The sequence below is a fragment of the Dendrobates tinctorius genome, unplaced genomic scaffold (assembly GCF_039654945.1).
Source record: "Dendrobates tinctorius isolate UK_male_01 unplaced genomic scaffold, ASM3965494v1 ptg000184l, whole genome shotgun sequence".
In the NCBI taxonomy this organism is placed as follows: domain Eukaryota; kingdom Metazoa; phylum Chordata; class Amphibia; order Anura; family Dendrobatidae; genus Dendrobates; species Dendrobates tinctorius.
Window position 1 is genome coordinate 15,346,686 of NW_027361851.1, and position 21,318 is coordinate 15,368,003.

General features: G+C 43.0%; 1 protein-coding gene across 1 annotated transcript in view; it reads left to right on the forward strand.

Annotated features, from left to right (window-relative positions):
* Nucleotides 1-5,977: 5,977 nt before the first annotated feature.
* Nucleotides 5,978-21,318, forward strand: part of LOC141055086 (myocardin-like) — an 83,353-nt gene continuing 68,012 nt past the window's right edge. Inside the window, exon 1 of the mRNA XM_073552044.1 lies at nt 5,978-6,153. Coding sequence (XP_073408145.1) covers nt 6,099-6,153 — 55 coding nt within the window. The 5' untranslated portion in view covers nt 5,978-6,098. The remainder of the gene's footprint in view (nt 6,154-21,318) is intronic.

The window sequence follows — 21,318 nt, forward strand, 5'->3', positions numbered from 1 at the left end:
CCAGCCTGCATTGCTATAGTTGGACCAGAGGTGGCAGCAGCAGCTACACCTACAGAGCTGGCCTGAGCAGAGCGCCTGGATCGACTAGTCTGCTCAGTAGCCTCCTGTGCGGCCGGAGAGGAATGGGAGACTACCGAATGCAAGAGTCGGGATTCCTGCTGTGCAGCTTCTGGAACCCGACGCCTAGCACAACCCTGGCACAATAACACCACTAAAAAGCTCCGGCAAGTGTCCAGGATTGCAGAGCGGCGTTGGAAGAAAACAAATTCGCAAGATGACTTCACTGTATTCAAACAGGCAACACTCGCTTTCAAATCTGCCCTCACCTCTGCTAAACAGGCCTACTTCACAACCGTCGTATCTTCCCTATCTTACAACCCCAATCAGTTATTCAAAACTTTTAACTCCCTCCTCCGCCCACCACTGCCCCCTCCAACCTCCCTCATCTCTGCCAAGGACTTTGCCACACACTTCAAAAATAAGATCGACCAAACAAGGCAAGTCTTCATCATTGAACCACCACAACCCCTTTGTATACCAGACCAATGCCCAAACCCCACAACCTCCCTCTCCAACATCACTGGGGAGCTTAATTGTCTCTTCTCCAAATCGCACCTCACAATCTGTGCACTCAACCCCATCCCATCCTACCTCCTCCCCAACCTCACCACCACACTTATCCCATCCCTAACCCACCTCTTCAACCTATCACTAACGTCCGGTGCCTTCCCTTCTGCTTTCAAACATGCCACAATCACACCTATCCTTAAAAAGCCAACCCTCGACCCAACCGCTATGTCCAGCTACCGCCCAATATTGCTGCTCCCATTCACTTCCAAACTCCTGGAGCAGCATGTCCACGCTGAACTTCCTCCCACCTATCATCTATCTTGCTTTTTGACAATCTACAATCTGGTTTCCGCCCCCATCACTCCACTGAGACAGCCATGTCCAAAATTAATAACGACCTACTTACAGCCCAATCAAATGGACAATACTCTATACTCCTGCTTCTATGTGCATATTCATGACTTTAATGAGCGGTACCACGTGATCGCTGAAGGAAAGAAGACCGAGGGAGAAGCGGGGGGGGGCTGCAGAGACCGCGCCAGGAGGGGGTAAATCCAATATTCACCTGTCCCTGGTCCATTGCTGCTTGCTGCTGTCTGCTGTGTCCTCTGTCAGTGATGTTTAGGCAGCAGAGGGCGCGATGATGTGGTTAGTGCCTGCCATGCCCTTGCTGTCTGAACAGTCACTGACAGTGGCAGACAGCAGCGATGGAATGGGGACAGTAGAATATCTCAGGTGCTGGGTCCTGAGCCAGCGGTGACACCAAAACCTGTCCCCCATAGCACGCCGGTGTCTCTGCCTGCACTGGACCCGACACCTGACGCCCAGCGATGAAAGGTGAGTACGTTTTTTTTGCAGAAGCAGCATATGGGGCATAATCTATGGAGCATCTTATGGTGGCAAAATCTATGGAGCATTTTATGGGGCATAATCCATGAAGCTTCTTATGGGGGCATAATCTATGGGGCATTTTATGGGGTCATAATCTATGGAGCATCTTATGGGGCATAATCTATGGAGCAGCAAATGGGGGCATAATTTATGGAGCATCTTATGGGAACATTTCTATGGAGCATTATATGGGGCATAATCTATGGAGCATCTTATGGGGACCTTTGTGCAGCATTATATGGGGTGTATTTTGTATGGAGCATCTTAAGGGGCCCATCATGAACTGTATGGAGCATTATATGGGGCTCCTGATTCAATATGGATATTCAAAAACATTTAATCTACTGATGTCTCAATTTATTTTACTTTTATTGGTATCTATTTTTATTTTTGAAATTTACCAGTAGATTCTGCATTTTCCACCCAAGGCTTATATGCGAATCAATAAGTTTTCCCAGTTTTTTGTGACAAAATTAGGGGGGTCGGCTTATACTCGGGTCGGCTTATACATGAGTATATAATCGGCGAATATTGCAAATTCGGCGATCGTGAGCAAAACTGAACATTGAAATATTCGCTCATCTCTAGTTACAATGTGTCTGATTATGTGTTTGATTATACACCACATGGCCAGATCAGATATTAAAATTTCCTGTTGAATGTTTTCTCACTATTGAAAGCAATACAAACGTCCAAAAAAAGCAGCAAAAAACACTGTGTGTGAAAATAGTCCAATATGTGGAGGAGCACTTTTTTCTTATTTATTGTGCCATATATATAGTATACTAGCTGAAGACCCCGGCGCTGCCCGGGCATAGTAACTAACTGTGGTTACTTATAACAAATAATAATTATCCTCCATCCCATAGTCCCGTGCCAATATACCCATCATACATATCCACCATCCCATAGGTCCGTGCCCATATACCCATCATACATATCCTCCATCCCATAGTCCCATGCCCATATACCCATCATACATATTCTCCATCCCATAGTTCCATGCCCATATACCCATCATACATATTCTCCATCCCATAGTCCCATGCCCATATACCCATCATACATATTCGCCATCCCATAGTCGAGTGCCCATATACCCATCACACATCCTTCATCTCATAGTCCCATGCCCATATACCCATCATACATATCCTCCATCCCATAGTCCCGTGCCCATATACCCATCATACATATCCGCCATCCCATAGTCCCATGCCCATATACCCGTCATACATATCCTCCATCCCATAGTCCAGTGCCCATATACCCATCACACATCCTCCATCCCATAGTCCCGTGCCCATATACCCATCATACATATCTACCATCCCATAGGCCTGTGCCCATATACCCGTCATACATATCCTCCATCCCACAGTCCAGTGCCCATATACCCATCACACATCCTCCATCCCATAGTCAACCATTATGACATCATAATGAGCGGCGGGGCTTGATGACATCAGCATCTCCATGGCAACCATTGTGACATCATAATGAGGGGCGGGGCTTGATACGCACACACTGTTTCCCCATTATGTAGATTGGGGCATTATGACATCATAATGAGGGGCGGGGCTTGACGCGCACACACATTTTCTCCATTATGTAGATAGGGGCAAAATTGTTTGGTGAATTGGAACGCGCGGGGTTAAAATTTCACCTCACAACATAGCTTAGGACGCTCTCGGGGTCCAGACGTGTGACTGTGCCAAATTTTGTGGCTGTAGCTGTGATGGTGTGGTTGCCTATCCCGGACATACACACACACACACACACACACATACACACACACACATACATACATACATACATACACACTTTGAGCTTTATATATTAGATTATCCGGGAAAGAATGTTTCTTAACATTTTTTCCAGTCAAATCCATTTTAACTGCGGTTTTGTATGTTTATTGTCAGTCCATAAAAGTGGAGTAATACGCTGACAAGATTGTTCCCTGCAGTGACCTGGGATTCAGAGATGCTTCCAGGGGTTTTCCCCATGCTGTTTCCATGCCATTTCAGCACTGTTTCCATCATTTTCAGCAAATTTTTGAAGCCGGAAAAATGCTAACGTTTCCCATTGACTTCCACTGTTCTTGTTACTTGGGTCGAGCACCCGAGCATTACGATTTGCTTGACTCGAGTAACGAATACTCGAGCATTTTAGTTCTTGCTCATCTCTAGTAATCCCACATAGACTCGATGATTTTTAGGTCAGGATCTTGTGGGGGCCATCATCGCTTCCAGTAGTCCCTGTTTTTCTTTATACTATTTCTCAACATTGAAGACACTATTATTTCTTTCCAAATCCCCAATTCTATTTTCTGAAATATAGTTCCAAATTTTCAAGGAGTTTCATGATTGTATGCAGACACTCATTATTGAATTGCTCTCCTGCACTTAGGCAAACAAACTACCTCCTGTTTTTGACAAATATTTTAAATGTTGACTTATGAGTCCAGAGCACCTCCTGACATTTTTCGCACAAAGTTCCTAGTAGTTGTGGAGTGGCTTTGTCATGTTTCTATGTTGAAGGTGCAACTTTTTTCCTTCATTTCAGCTATGAAGACCACTTCTAGCCAGACATCTTGGAGCAATAAATGGGTGTATCTAAGTTTCACTGGTTATTACCATTTTGAGCTGATTGCACAGCTGGATTTTTCTGATTTCAACAGGAAGTTACATGATTTTCATCAGCAAGCATGATGTACTAAGTTCCTATGGTCATGAACATTGCACATTTCTTAGTGCTTCTTCTAAAGAGTTTGCACAGCACATCTTGAAACCCCAATCTGCTTTCCCTGGTGGAGATTTTGCTGATGCAGTAAACCTACCTTGTGTCCTGTTGCTGTGTTCAGTCTTGCCATTGTGTATGATTTGTGAAACTCTTCTACAACCTCGCCTTTGTAGCAGAGTGTTACGGTTCTTCACCCATTTTTAACTCTCCTAAACTTGCATGGTAGATTAACTCATACATACACTTGACTATTTTATTTCATTCACTTTGCATTTTATTATGGTCATTGATAAAAAAAAATATTAGCTCTTCTATTTGCAGCACTTTTTTCACACTTGTCTAAAACTTTTGCACAGTACTATATATGTGTATATTTATATATGTATCTATTGTGAGGCAGCGACTGGTGTTATTTGCGAGGGTCGCGATGAGTCCCACAGGATGTGCTCAGAAGCGTATTAGACCACTGGAGTGTCTTGTGGTCACAGCAGTATGCCTGTGAGTGACAAGGCTGAATAAAAGTAAGCATGAACCTGGTCAAGTTATTTGGCCAAGGAATTGTTCAGGAAAACCTGGTATGGGCTTTTATTTTTTTAAATGGACTGCAGGAAGATAGTGGGACCGGTCCGTTTCCTCCAGGCGAGATCTTACAAGTGGCCCATGGCCATAGATTTGAGTTTAGAGAAAAACTCTGAAGGAAGGGTTTGGGTGTGTCAGGTTAGAATTTTTCAGCAAGCAGAGCAGTCGGCTTTGCAGAGCTACACCTGTGTGAGGGAACACAGAGCCAAGCAGCGCAAACTCCTGGCATTCCGCCATGAGATACGGTGGTGCAATCGCTATCGGCAATCGGTGGCATCTATGGACTATCTTGTTTCCCGGCTGCAATCCGAAGGATACCGAGTGCTGTACACTTGTGTGAATTTTTGACATTAAAGAGACGTTTTGCTTTGAACTTTGCTGGGTCACTGCTTCATAACTACATAGCGTGTTACCACTGTACTACTATACAGTATATACATATATACAGTGTATATATATATATATGACTTTCTTCAGCTTTCACTCCACATCACATTTGTTTTACCTTTAATGCATATTGTAGTTTACTCAATATGCTAGAATGATGTAGCAAATGAGACATTTTTACTTCTCTAAGTAAGCCCTAGTGCAACAATGAACTCACAACAGAAATGTGCCAGTAAACTTGGGGCTAGACAGGGGTGTGTGAGCCTATGAGTATTGTAAGAAAGAAGAGCCCTGCTGATGCAGCACTGCATGCCAGCTGTAAAATTGTGGGGTGTCAAGTGTCAAAGCAGATGGCATTTTAGCACACATGGAGGGGACAGTCTGGCAGAAGGGGAGGGCAATAGGCCTTGGAGTACAGAGAAACCTTCTGTATCTCAGTCAGTGAGAAGGGAGATCTTTTCACTAATGACTACATCTTGCTCCCTAAGCAAATATAGTTTGGGAATCTCTTTGGACTCACTCCTTTCACCTTTCATTAACTTTTCCTTCCTGCACATTTACCACTGACAGGCCACAGATCGTTCTCGGAGCCTTTGCAAGAAAAAAAAAAGAGAAAAAAGACACAATCAAGCAAGCCAAACAAGTTGAGCAATTGAATTCCCAACAGCAAACTGAAGTCAAGCTTTTGAAAAAAATAGATTTTGTAAAGGATTTTTACGACCTTGCCAAAATTTTTTTGAGAAAAATATTTATTTTAATTTATTAAGAATCATAATATAATTATTTATTTTTCACCATAGTTATTTATCTTACTTTTCCACTCTCGGAATTTTTTTCTTTAGTAAGCTTGTCATTTAAAGGGAGCAATTACGTCTGTCTCTATACCTTTTATTCCGTCCATTGGGACAACCAGGATTTCACCACCAAAAATGACCTTGTTAGCGTCAGAGCGCTCGCTACTCATCAGAAGCAAATTCCGGTCAGGTAAAGTGTTTTCTTTTTTCTATACAATACACTTACCAGTTTCAGAAATATATAGCCTTTCTCTATTATTATGTATGCTTTGTTTTTACAATGCCATGTGTTCTGACTTTCCAATAACAATTGATGCCTACTGTTTATTTGGATCTTAAAGCATTTCTGTGCTAGCACTATATGAAGTATATGTAATGTCAGTGTTTTCACTTCTGGTAAGGATGATTTGTAGTAAATCAAGCTTAACAGCTCATAGCTGCTGGCATAATAACTTTGTTTTTCTTTTTTGCATGCAGTTGCATAGGTTTTGGCGCAGCTGTTTGAAAACACAGTTGTGTAGGTTCGGGCATTTATGTTGGATGGTTTTTTAATATAAATTGAATCCTCAGTGAGAGAGCAGTGCACACGGATCTTAGGCACGAGTGATTGCTTAACATATGTAGTCTACATGTAAATTAAAAAAAATAAAACTAACTCTATGTACAAAGTAAGAAATAATTTGCATGAAATTTGCTGAAACCCTTATTATGCTTAGTTCTCTTTACTGAAGCAAGTTTTAGCAGCTGCTTTCTGCTGCTTATAGGAATGGCTTATTTCACTCTAGCTTCATTTGTCTAATACTGTGGTCAGACAAGTGTGTGACTTTTTTTTTCTGAGTTTTACTCACAGAACTCAAGACCATTTTCATCCATATTCTCATCCTTGTTTCCATTTTTATAACTATGTGACTTGCGTTTTGTTCATCAACAGTTTATAAATGTACTTGATGAAATACAGTACCTTACATTACAATAATGGCAATGTATCTGTAAAAATTGGATGCAATATGAATGGTCCCTAATTGAATTCAAATTTTTTTGCACACCCATAGATTTGAATGGGTGAATCTCATCTCAAACATGACAATGAAAAACTGTCATCTGAACGGCCATATTGAATTACATTGATCAGTGTGCTGTCCAATTTTTACTCATCCGTATTATGCACTTGTCAGAGCGAGCCCTTCTATACACATTGACCCTGATTCATTTACATCTGCTGTTTTTCAGGGGCAGGGTTTAGAAAAGTACTCTAACACCCATCTTGGTATATGTTCTGCGGCTGATTTTTAAAGTATAGAAAAAATAAACCATTATACTCACCAGGAGCATACATAGAAGTCTTAAGCCCCCGTTACACACTGCAATATCGCTAGCAATATCGCTGTAAAGTCACCGATTTTGTGACGTAGCAGCGATATTGCTAGCGGTATCGCTGCATGTGATACTTACCTCCGACCGGCTCCCCCGCTGGTTATCGCTGATCGCGCGAGAAGCTCCTGGATCATTTCTCGTCGTCAGCTTCCTGCGGCGCTTCCTGCTGTGACGACGAGGGACGCATGGAGCCGGGCAGAAGGACGCAGGATCGCCGCGTCTGACAGGTAAGTAGCGACCCCCGTCCCCAGCGATGTCGCTAGTGAGATCTGCCTGAATGGCAGCTCACTAGCAACCACCCAGCGATGCACCAGCGATCCTGACTGCGTCATATCGCTGGTCGGGATCGCTGGTGCATCGCTAGGTGTAACGGTACCCTAAGGCTGAGTTCACATGTGGCGTTTTTTTCGCATTTCCGCGGCGGTTTTAACCGCGCGATTTTTCCGCAAAAATGCTGTGCTAATGCTGCGGTTTTTTACCGCGCGGAATCGCTTCACGGTAAAAAACGCAGCATGCTCATTAATTTTGCGGAATCGCGGCGATCCCGCACCCATAGGAATGCATTGTTCCGATTACTTCCCGCATGTGGCTGTGCCAACCATGCGAAAAGTAAGCAGAACAATTGCGGATGGTACCCACGGTCCGGAGGAGAGGAGACTGTCCTCCGGGCTTTGGGTACCATATCCCTTTAAAAAATAGAATTTAAAATAAAAAATGGTGTTATTCTTACCTTCGTCATCGTCATCGCGGGCATTTTCGCAAAGGATTACTGGGAACGGGAGCGTGGAGAGATGCGGGAAGGCTGCGCGGGACGCCGGAAGGTAAGAATAACACCATTTTTTATTTTTTTAAATTATTTTTTGCATTTTATCTTTTACTACTGATGCTGCATAGGCGGCCTCAGTTGTAAAAAGTTGGTCACACTTATCAAACACTATGTTTGACGAGTGTGACCAACCTGTCAATCAGTTCTCCAAGCGATGCTACAGATCGCTTGGAAAACGCTAGCATTTTGCAAGCTAATTACGCTTGCAAAATGCTAGTTTTTCCGCGGGAAAATCGCGGGAATTTAAAATGCGATTTTCCCGCAGAATGGAATTCCGGAACTCTCGCGGTAATTTCCGCGAGAGTTCCGCTACGTGTGAACTTAGCCTTAGGGCTCCATAGCACCATAGCAGAAGTAAAATGCCCTCCCCATAATTATCTATATTGTATGATGCACTCCCCATAGTCCTCCATATATTATACTGCACAGTCCATAGTCATTTATGTAGTATAATGCATAGCCCATAGTCATCCATATTAGCATAATGCACAGTCCATATCTTTCATATAATATAATGTGCCCCCCCATAGTTCTCCGTATAGTATAATGCACCCCCATAGTCCTCCATATATTATACTGCACAGTCCACAGTCATCCATGTAGTATAATGCACAGCCTATAGTCATCCATATTAGTAAAATACACAGCCCATATCCATCAAATGATATAATCAATTCTGACAGGGGGCAAAGGAGGTGCTAATAAGTTTCATAAAATATATGGTACATTTTAATGAAAATATTAAAACAATGCAAAGAGAATAAAAATTCAAATAGATGCAGAATATTCAAAATAGGGCCACAACTATACATAAATAATGTGTAGAAGATACCAAGGATGCACAGGAACAAACGTATAAACCCGAATCCCTAATTTTTGCAAAGAGAATGGTATGCACAAAAAAAGAAGAGCAATCGTGTGCAGCGATGCATTTCAACTGGATGTGCGGCCGATGATACCCATCCATTTGAAGTTTCTTCTGATGTCGGCAGGCTCCTGACCTGCCGGGCCCGGTCGCAGTGGTCATTACACCCCCTGTTCATCTGCTATATACCACTGAAAGAAATGTACTTTGGAATTATTTTATGTAAATTATAATGAATTTGTTGGCAAGAACTAGCAATGCCCCCCTGCTAAGCTCGTCATACTTTTTAAAATGTTGATGAGCTGGCTGAACTGTCATAAATCTGCCATTTCAGTATTACATCAGAATTCTGTAGGAAATTAATGTATTGGGGCAATAGTGGTATGGTAGATGTCATGTTCTTCTCTTACTAAACAGTGTATTCTAAATGCAATATAAGTTTACAGCAGCTTTCCAACAACCAACCCTGAGACACTTTTTGATTAATGGCGTTTTTAATAATGCTTTTTCAATGCACAAAGATTTTTTTAAAGGGACAAATGTAGAAAAATTTTACTGGAACAACAACATATTAAAAAAATATATGCTGCAGTGATTTTCACATGGTTTTATTGCTGCGACATCCCTCATTAGAGTCAAGGGGGAGAATCCTGTGTTAAAGGTGCACGTGTGTGTATGAAACTATATAAAGGTCAAATTTACTGGAAGGTAACATTTGGCTACTTCCTAATCATACTATAAGTTTCTAGTAATGGCAAAAAAAGGCAAATCTGCAGCATCTAAAAGCAGGCTTCATGTGAAAATTAAGTGCATTGTTTCTGGACACTAAACCTAACTTCATGAATGATTTTGCACCTCTGGGCGGTCTATCAAGAAGGGGAATGGTGTGGCAGAGACACTAGTAATCCAAAAATGAATGAGAATATGAGACAGCCTGGATGCAAAAGTCAGTGATAAACTTTATGAAATGAGCATGGCATTAAAATGTTTAAAAGAAAACAAAAGAGGGGGGTATTGCAATATATAGAGAGATATTATATATATATATATATATATATATATATATATATATATATATATACACACACACACACACAGTATATATAAACAAATTCTCACTATTCGCCTTGGTGGTTATTTTTCCTTTATTGCTGGTTTTGTTTTATTAGTTTCCTGGAATCTTGCTAATAGATGAGTGCTGGAGAATCTGACATTCACGTTTTCCACAGCCACGTGGTGTGAGGGCATGTTTTCACTGTGGGCAGACTGGTCATTTCATCGGTGTCTGCCCAGCTCACACCAAAATACCAGCACCATCTAAGAAGCCACGTCCCTCTCATCATGTAGAGGGAGACGACCAGGGAGTGTATATTTCCTCCATTTTTCCCCCTCAGTGTACCTTGTCTGCTAAAGTGGTGGTTGACGGGGTAACTGAGGGTGTACTGGTGCTGTTGGACAGTGGAGCAGGTGTCAATCTGGTGGATACTCTCTTCGTCCAGACCCATGGCCTGAGGTGTAGGATGCTGACAAAACCCCTAAGCCTCCAGGCCATTGACTCTGTCCCTCTCAGCTAGGGGAGGGTGACTCAAGTCGTAGTTGATATACACCTGCATATAGGAACTCATCATGAGGAGTTCCTGTCATACTATGTCTTAGCGTATGCCAACACCCATCGTTTTAGGCCTCCCTTGGTTAAAAAGACATAACCCAGTCATGGATTGGCGGTCCAGAGAAGTAGTCAGCTGGGATCAGTCATGTGAGGGCTGCTGCCCGGGGGCTACTGTCTCTGCCGTTTCTCTACAACTGTCCCCTTCTTCTCCAGTGGAGGCAGCAGAGGTACTGCCAGGGAATAGGGGCAAGTCTCAACCCTCACCACAAGCTAACCCTGAGTGTCAGAGTCCTCTTAGTAGGAGGGGTCAGGGGAAAGTGGTGGTTCCTTCTGAACATTGTGGGGATGTGAGTGTGACAACAGAGGGTGAAGTGTCTGTTGTTGGTTCTGTAAAGAGTTCACCATTTTGTGGCAAACATGTAGGTGGCAATAAACATTCAGGTCCAGACCTGTGTGTGAATGAATACGTATGGGTGTCCACCAAAAACATCCGGTGGAAGTATGCCACTGGGGCCTGGAGTTCTAGGGTAATCAGGCCATATCGGGTGTCAGCCATTCTCAGCCCATGGACTTACCAGCTGGAGTTACCCCCAGTAATGTCCATACACAACTCATTCCACAGGTCGCGCTCTGGAGATTTGTGGCACCTCTGGAGCATACGTTGTTGTCACTTAGTCCGTGTTTGCCATAAACTTGAGGGTCAGGTGACTGCCTAGGTGAACCCTGGTGGATCGAGGTGTCCTCACCGTAGGTTATTTACTGGTGAGGTCCGATGTCGTGGGTCCAGAGGCCTCTCATTGAAAGGGGTACTGTCACAATCCATTTTTGGATCTGTGGCAGATTAAAACGTTTTTCCTTTCAGGCCATCAGGGGGTTAATGTCAGTTTTTCTCCCCGCTGGCCTGCTGGCTTAATTGCATTGTTGCTGGGTTAGCTGATGTGGGTGGTGACCACTCCCACATCCTATAAAAGGTCACCTAATGCATCAGCTGACTGTCGGTGTTAGTTCATTCTACAGCAACCAAGCTGCAGGAAGGATCATTTTGATTACTGGTGTGCTTTCCTGAGTTCGCCTGTCAGGTGCCTTACTCTGCTGGTGCAGTGCTTTGCAGCAGAGGGACCTAAGTGTTGCATTTTTTGTTTACCCTGTCCATTTTGGTGTCTGTCTGTCCTTACCTTTTGTTGTACTAATGCAGAAGTGGGACTAGTGATCTCACCTACCAGTTTCCTACTTAGGTATAGGAGCAGGGCAAGTGAGGGATTAGGTATCCTGCTCAGCGTTGGGGTGAAAAAATCCGTATAGGGATGCTAAGATCAGGGCACTTCCTCAGGTGAGTGCAGGAGGTGTCCATTTCCCTGTTCCCTATCAACAGGGCCAACAGTTGTTAAAGTTTCCCTGGTGTTCCCTGGTGTGTTATGCGGCCTGGTGACCGACCGATCGTGGGGTCGTGTCACACCGCTTTTGTCACATCGTGACACTAGTGTTAGACATAAAATGACTGATGATGGAGCAGTCATGACCAGACGACCAGTCCATGAGCTCCTCCATAAGAAAAGAAGCTTTCCCATGCTCCATCAGCTGTCATTGCATTGTTTATCCAACAAGACAGGATGGTATATAATAAAGAACAGGGCTCCATATAATCCAATATGTAAGGGACGATACTGTACATAACAAGAGATGGCACTGTGTAATAAAGGGATGGCAATATACATAATAAAGGAGACTATGTAAGATATATATATATATATATATATATATGTGTGTGTGTGTGTGTGTGTGGATGTATGACTCACATTATACATGTACATATATACATATACATATACTTTATATTACCAAAATACATTACATGAGATGAATATCATTGTTACATGTAAAACCGCATAACATTATACACGTGACGCTATTGTTTTCTTCAGGGGCAGGAATAGGGTAAGACAGTCCACATCCTTACATTGGCACCTCATGCACTTCAGCCACATTTTAACTATTTAGTGCTAAAAATTGCTCTCAAATAACCTTCCCCCAGTCTTCTCCTTACAGTTGCTAAAGGTGCTATGCTTTACAACATTCACACCTACATCATAATCAAGCTTTACTTTCCACTATATTGACACTGGCACCTCTGTGCTGCTATATGATGGAACTCAGTAAACTACTACTATTCTTTTTGCCCAAGTAGCCTGTCAGGACATGGCAGCTCTGTATTTCATCTGACCAGCCCACCTCCACATAGCAGCACTAGGGTATATTTCATCTCACAAGCCCACCACAATCCAGTACACAATAGACAGTGCAGTAAAACAAAATAACTCAGCATATACATGACACATCATATCAATATATTTACATATTGTACACATGCAATAATTTTACAAAATGTCCGTAAAAATCCTGAATGGATGTAACATAAGTGGGGAGATCAATGTGTACCCAGGTAACAAGCATGGTTTATTGGTTTCCCATGGATGCCCTGGTTTCTTTTTACATTCTTAATGCATACTGGTAAGGAAACTACCTTCCAATAAACTAGTCTTAAGGGCCTGTCACACTAAGCGATATCGCTAGCAATATCGCTATAACTTGTGACGTTATAGCGATATTGCTAGCGATATCGCTATGTCTGATACTTACCTCCGTCCGCTCCCCCGCTGGTTATCGCTGATCGCGCGAGAACGTTCAGGACTGTTTCTCGTCGTCAGCTTCCTGCTGGGCTTCCTGCTGTGGAGACGAGCAACAAGCGTGGAGCCGGGCGGGAGGACGCAGGATCGCTGCGTCTGACAGGTAAGTAGCGACCCCCGACCCCAGCGATGTCGCTGGTGAGATCTGCCTGTGTGGCAGCTCACTAGCGACCACTTAGCGATGTACCAGCGATCCTGACCGCGTCATATCATGGTCCGGATCGCTGGTACATCGCTAAGTGTGACAGTACCTTTAGTATGTTTACCTGAGAACTGAGAAAGCCCTACAGAAGATAGGGACTAAAGATAATTAAAAAAAAAAAAGAAATACAGGTAAAAAGATCTTAAGACATCATTTATCTTTTAAATAAGATGTTAAAGCCTTGCTTTGATTTCTATTCTAGTTTCTTGTACAATACAGCAGTTTATAAAATGTTTTTTTTTCTCGGTCAGAAAATCGAGGTCATAATGATATTTAAACCAGTAGTAGCTTCAATCACCTCTTTGCATTAATATTCCATCTATGCAACACACATGTGGCATGTGAGCAATAATCTTCCAAGTTCCAAATACCTTTTGATCAATGAGATTAGGATGTCCAAATGTATTTAAATTCCCAGACTTTGTCAGAATTGCTGTCTGCCAGTTTGGGAACTAGATACAGATGCCGAAATTTAATTACTGCTGTTTGTGGGTGTCAAATCAAATAACCTAGCCTTAAAATCACCAGCTGGTGCTAAACATTTGGTTACCCTTTAAAGCACACTGTTTAATCCAGATAAGATAACAGTCAAAGTACAAATGGTTAATGGCATATGACAAAGAACTCAGTTTTATTGTGGTATCTGAATGGTTACATTGGGAAGAATTCTAGAACTTTATTTAGCTTAAGAAGCACCACCATTAAGTTATTGCAAGTTACTAAGTTACTAAATCAGAAGTCTCTTTTACAATATAAACCAATGAAGCTCTGTGCTGGGACGCCATAGGCTTACATTGTAAAAGCCATTTGCAGGTGACACAGAGCACAATGTGGCCCAGTGATTCTGGAGAGCGGTGATGTCACTGAGAAGAGGAGCTGAAGGATGCTGAATCCCGGGGAAGGCAGCGGTAGGTGAGTATAGTAACACACTGACACTACATTGCATTCAAATATACACAGATTTATTAACCAAACTTTTTATGCTTTTTTAAGAGAGCAATGCTATTGTTTGCCGTCAATGTAGGTAACTGTAATAATATTTAAAGTTCATATTTAGGTGTAAACTACAGACAGTCTGAGCACAGAGCAATGTATTGCTAGATTATTTTTATGAATTAGTAAATTACCACATCTAACCTCTAACTTAGAATTACATGAAAACTCGAAAGATGTCCTACATTTCTGAAAATAGGGACTGGTTCCACATTTTAAAAAAACTTTGTTTTATAGCAGGTAATCCTGTTCATAAGCAGTATTGGGCGAACACCTGGATGTTCAGGTCCGGCGGGTTGAGCTGAACGTTTTAAAAAGTTTTGTTTGGGTACCAGAACAGTACCCAAACTCGGACTTGGGCCCAAATGTCTGTTGTTTGCCACACTGTCATCTGCATGAGTACTACTCCCATCAGCCTATGCCTGCTTTTGCTAATAACAGGGAGAGCAGGTGCTGCTGATAGAACTACTGTAGTATAAATAACTACATTTTTAAAAAATGATGTGTGTTTGTTTTATTTTTAATAACCAGCATGGCAAAACTGACAGCTGCGGGCTGCAACCCTCAGCTGTCAGCGTTATCATGGTCCCCATTCCTTTTTTTTTAGTTATTTAAATAAATAATTTTAAAAAATGTTGTGGGGTCACCTCATTTTTGACAACCAGCTAAGCTAGAGAAAACAGCTGGGGGCTAGAATTCTCAGGCTGGTAAGGGGCCATGGATATTGCCCTTCCAACCTAAAAATAGCAGACCACATCTGGTGCTTTGCCTGGATCTTTTCACATGCCCTGTAGCAGTGGAAAATGGGGTTAATATTTGTTGGGTTGATGTCAATTTTGTATTGTCTTATGACACCAAGCCCACAGATTTATAATGGAGAAGTGTCTATAAGACATCTACCCATTACTAACCCCATAGTAATATTGGGTTAGTAATCCTAGCTACTATGGGAGGCTTGGGCTGTGGGATCACTTAAGCATATCAGTTCTGGTCCATTCTGTGCTATGTGGATCAGGGGTCTTCTCTGTCCTCAGCATCAATATGATGTCTTTGCGCCAGCTGCTGGGAGACATTAAGTTGATGGAAGTGGGGATGTCCTTGGTCAAAAAATAAATAAATAAATAAATGAATGAATAAAAAACACCCAGAATAAAGTCCATTATTTGAAATAAAAATATACCCCCTCTTTTACAAATGTATTTAAAAATAACAAAGTTATACTCACATTATGCCCATTCCTTTTGAATCTCTTGTCCCCTGTAAAAAAACAGAAAATAATAATCAACAAAAATACTGACCTAATGTCTAATAAACCTATGTGCATATTCGCTGTAAAAAAATATAATAAATAACCATATCCTTCACCTGTTCACTGTGAAGATGTCCCAGACCATAATCCATTTCACACCGCTCTCCCCTCTTCCCCCCGTGCCTCAGCATACTTATCGGTCCGCGGCGTCCCTGCACGCTTCTGGAGCTGGTGCGTGTCACCCAGCGTCCACTCTTCCAGTTTCACAGCCGGCTCCGGGGTCCCATCGGGTGCGTATGTGCACCTCCCTCACTTGACTCTGCAGCTGCGCGCTCAGCTCTGGGGTCCCATCTAGTGCGCACACGCATGTCTCTTAGCACATACACATGTTTGTTGTGTTTACGATGTATATATGTGCTTAAGTCTGAATCCTCGCACATTGGGTGTGGCCTTTTTTTTTTAAAGGAGGCGTCTCCATCTGCCTCCTTTGCTATAAATAGGTACATTGTTTTTTGATGATGTAGCTGAGCTGTGTGTTTTATTTATGTAGCTAAGCTGTGTGTTGTAACTGAATTGTGACTGTCGATGTAGCTGAGCTGTGTGTTGAATCTGAACTGTCTAAATCTTGATTATGAGCTGATATTGTAGAGCTGTGTTTATGTACTAGATCTGTGTGTGTAGCATAGCTGTGTGCACTGCAGAGCTGTGTGTGTATGTAGCAAAACTGTGTATATACAGCAGATCTAAGCGTGTACATACTTTGCATGAGCAGTGTTTTGTATATGTGAGCGCTGCAAAGAGTGTACAAAGTGTGTATGAAGTAAAGCTATATATGTATAAAACCCATCCTCCAGAGACACACTAACAATAAATCTACTGTCAACCTCTTCCACCCTAGTGCACTAAAATTAGTGATATTGACCCCTCCGATGTCTTTCATATTGAAATTAGTAGGAAATATGTTTTTACTATTTTGAACTGTTTAAACCTGTGGCACGTCTTATAGTATGATGTACCCTATAGTTCAGGAAACATGGTATGTGAAACAGGTAAGGGAAAAATGGCCATTTTTATTTATTTTAATACATATTAATATTTTTACATTTTTTGCACATTGTATTGTTTACTTTTAATTTTAGTCCTAGTAGATTTCACCTTTTATGTACTTGTCGAGAAACAGAACTTGTTGAGCTGACGGGCAATCTACTAGACCCAGCTTAGGACCGAGTCTAATAGGAGGACTAAGGTAGCAACCATATGGGGCCAATGCTAGGCTCACAACTGTGGTGACATTGCATCAACACTCCATTGATTACATGGGGCAATGGACAGGAGTGTCTTAAAGGTAAAACTGCTGCTATCTGTGTTTTAACCAATCCCCACAGTTTCAGCAGTTGGCTGACTATGTATGTCAGTGGGAAATCTGCCGCTGATTACGATCACACACAGGTAGTACTTGCACAGTCAACATGATTTAAATGTCTTAACTGCTTATTAACAGGTACTCATGATGATGGATATATGCATCATGTATTGTTTAAGGGTTGTCCAGTCATGAATCCCCCCAGCGCATGGAGGTTATGTATAAGTTACACATACTACCAGCCAGAGTCCGACTAGTGGGCATGGACTCATTTTATACACTTTTATTGTTCGAGGCCATGCCTTAGGCTGGAGTCACACATAAGGTAGAAAAATATGTACCGTATTTTACGTCCGTAATACGCATAAATGGTCCCTAAATAGTGCTCCATATGTCATCCATTGTCAGGGTGTGGGCGCGTATTTTTCTTATGTAAGCATCCTCATGTAATCCGTATGTGATACGTATACCGTTTTTTTCTCGCAACCTTGCAAAATGGACATTTAACGGTTTTGAGGCCTGCACATAATTTAAATCATCAGCACCAACCCTATTTATTGCCTCAACATCAGGTGGCAGCCTCCAAGCTTCCCATTTTGGTGCTGTGCTTCTGTGGGTGTCTTGCTGGTTGTTAGCAAACATGTCTGACACACTTCAGTTCACCCCAACTGACCGTGTTCTCTTCAACTGGGTTTTGTCCAGGCGCTTTGGCCAGCCATACCCAGTGATTGTGGATCCGAGGAGGAGGAGACGAATGTGGGTGCACCCGCTTTTGAGACAGCACCTCAATAAAGACCATTTTCACAGGCTTTATGCAGCTCTGAGGACACATCCTGACAAGTATTTCCTCTATTGTCGGATGACCGTTTCTATCTTTGATGTTTTGTTGGAGACAGTATGCCCAGGGATCACCTTCCAGGACACCAGGATGCGCAAATGTATCTCTGCGGAGGAGCGCCTTCTCCTTACGTTACGGTATGTATTTCTCAGCTACAGAATGTATGTAGATGATTATTTTCTCAAATAATTCTCTTACTCAGTAACCCCTTTTTGGCCAAGAAACATTAGGTATTGGTACCAAATATATGCTCTCAAACTTAAAACACTTTGATGTGTTATTCCACATTACATAGCCGTGGGACATGTGTATATGTATTGTTCGCCTAGCTTCTTACTTACACACTGTTGTGGTGATCTATATGTAATGTGTGCATCCTTGAGCATGTATTTTAATGTATACACTGTATATTTTCTACATTTGTTTAATTGTAGGTTCCTCTCAACTGGCCTTTCTTATGCAGCACTCCATCTGGAGTTTTTGATTGGGCGATCGACAATATCCCTCATCGTTCGTGCTACATGTTCGGAAATCTGGTCCAGAGTTCATCATCTGGTCATGCCAGAGCCCAAGATGGGAGACTGGTTGAGGATTGCCAGGGGATTTGAGTTGCACTGCCAATTCCCCAATTGTATTGGAGCCCTGGATGGGAAGCACATCCGTGTGCGTAAGCCGCCGAACTCAGGGTCCCAATTCTATAACTATAAACAATATTTTTCTGTAGTTTTGTTGGCTCTGGTTGACAGCAACTACTGGTTTATAATTGTAGACATTGGGGCTTATGGAAGAACTGGAGACTCTAGAGTCTTCAATTCTTCCATTATGGGTTGGCGGCTGCACAGTAACTGTTGGACCTACCACCACGTCAGCTACCAGGCTCAAATCAAGAAGCGGTGCCTTATGTCCTAGTGGGGGATGAAGCCTTCCAATTGACCAGGCATGTCATGATGCCATACCCACGCAGAAACCTTGACCACCGGCGCACGATTTTTAATGTGCGCCTTTCACGTGTCCCTGAAGACTTGGTGGAGTGCGCCGTCGGCATTCTTTGTGCCAAATGGCGTGTCCTCCAGTCTGCCATTCAGCCAACGCCAATGAGGTCATCAAAGCTTGTGTGGTCCTCCATAACTTCACTAGACTGCATGATTGCTCCTCATCTGATGTGACTGAAGGTGTGGTGGACAATGGGGCTAGGCCTAGGCCACATGTGCTCCCTTTACGGCGTCCTCTCTCAGGACTCAAAGTACGTGATGTGTTCACCCAGTATTTTGTTTCACCTCATGGTTCTACTACCTGGCAAGATCAGGCTGTATCTATGTTGTGATGTATATAATTTTTTTGGTTTGGTCTTCTCTGATTTGTGTTGTCTGTTTATATGTGATAAAGTTGACTTACTTATTCGAATGCCTAAAATAATTCAGGAAGAAGGCCAAAGATGCATTTTCAAATGTTTTATAAATGCAAAAAATAGCTTATAATACGGTGTACCATATTTTTGTCATATGGCAGATATTGCCCAGGCCATTTAGCCTTTTCTGTATATATCATTGTCATTTTTTGACACACAAAGAGGTAACAAGTAATTATAAATACCAACAAAAAAAATTTAAAAAACAATTAGCTATTTTATAACTGCTGGTAGCTTGGCGGAGCTGATGGCGGGAGGCCTTCATCTCTTTGTTGGGGGTTGGGGTGCCCAGCTTGACCATCACCCTGTTGGGGTGGGTGATTTTGGCCCTGTGGGAAGATGTGACCATGTTCCTGCAACTGCGCACCAAAGAGACCATAAGGATACTGTCGATTATAATCCTGTGGCTGATTATAGCCACGTCCATCATACCCCCCAATATGACCATGTCGTCCACACCCAGGTTGGGGCCAGCCTCCAACACCAGATCTGTACAAGTGGCCATATTGGGCAGGTTGGTTATAGGCTGCCATTTGTCCCTGTTGTTGCCAAGGTTGGTTTGGGGGGAATGGGTGGAGGTGTAGGCACACGTGCAGGGTCACACTCAGATTCTAATTGAGCATGCACGGCTGGTTGTCGGACAAGGCGGAGACGGTTACGAGTTGAGAGCTGCCATCTCTCAAGATACTCAAACAACTCATATGGGTCATTGGGGTGTGTGCATGCATTAATTAGGATCTGAATGGATCCGTGCACACGTAGCCTCACCTCACGGGTTAGGGGACGGAGGTACTGGGCCAGGCTTCGGGAATATGCCTCTTCACCCTCATCCTGGGCAGCCCTGGACAGGTAATTTAGGACACCTGTGTCTACATGCCTCCGGGTATCAGAGGCAGTCTTGTCCCTTCTCCATCTCCCACGGCAGCCTACGGCTGCAGGCTCGGGGGACCCCTCAACATGGCCAGTAGGGCTGCTGCTGTTGCCAGGGTCTTCTTAGCTGCTGGCTGCTGGTGGCTCTGCTGGGTCTGGACCAGGTGCAGAACCTGATGCTGGGCCTGATGCTGGTGGAGATTGGGGGTTGCAAAAGCTCTGGTCAGAAGATGGGCCAGCCACCTCTTCACATCCCCCGTCCGGGTCTATAATGGGCTCAGGATCCGACCCTGTCTCCCTCTCTGTGAGGTTGGACTGAGTTCTGTTAGGAAATGTCCAAAAAAACAAATGTAGCTCTGACCCTAAAAAGCATATGTGTCATGTGGTGTGATGTCTGTACTTATGGTCTGAGATCCATACTGGGTGCCAAAAATGCCAAGCAGTCAAAATAGATGTATTTCCGCTTGGTCGGTGCTGCTACCGCACTCCTGGCCCTCTGCTGTCTTTCCTGCCGGTACTGGTCGCGTCTCATCACATCCTCAACTGCATGTGAATTGAAAAGGGACTGTAATCTTTGTGAATTATGCCTAGCAATATTCCTAACATTTCACATAGTCACGTGGCCTAGTAGGGGTGGTCTTTATCTAAATTTTTCATTAGCAAACAGGGATACCTACATACACAGTCTAGGATTGTAGGGCTACATTTAAAAAAGCTCAGTTCTGGCCTTTAAGCTGATTGGTAAAAATGGCAATTACTTACGAATTTGTTGTTGCTCCTCACGTGGCCGTTGGGCATAGTCTGGGAACATGTGCACACAGATGCGCCTCCATGCCGCCCTAAAGCATTGGACAAATATTCCAGACAATAATGTGTTGAAAAATTGCAGCACTGAAGAAGATGACTGAAGTAATCTGGGAATAATACAGGGATTCATTTGGTAGGGGTTGAGAGATAGGAGAGGTGCTGCAGCAGCTGTGCTAGACTGAGTGTGCTTGATCAATGATATGGTGTACTTGGCATCTGTCCTTCTACATTTGCGTTTCAATGTGACTTTTTTGTTTTTCAGTATTA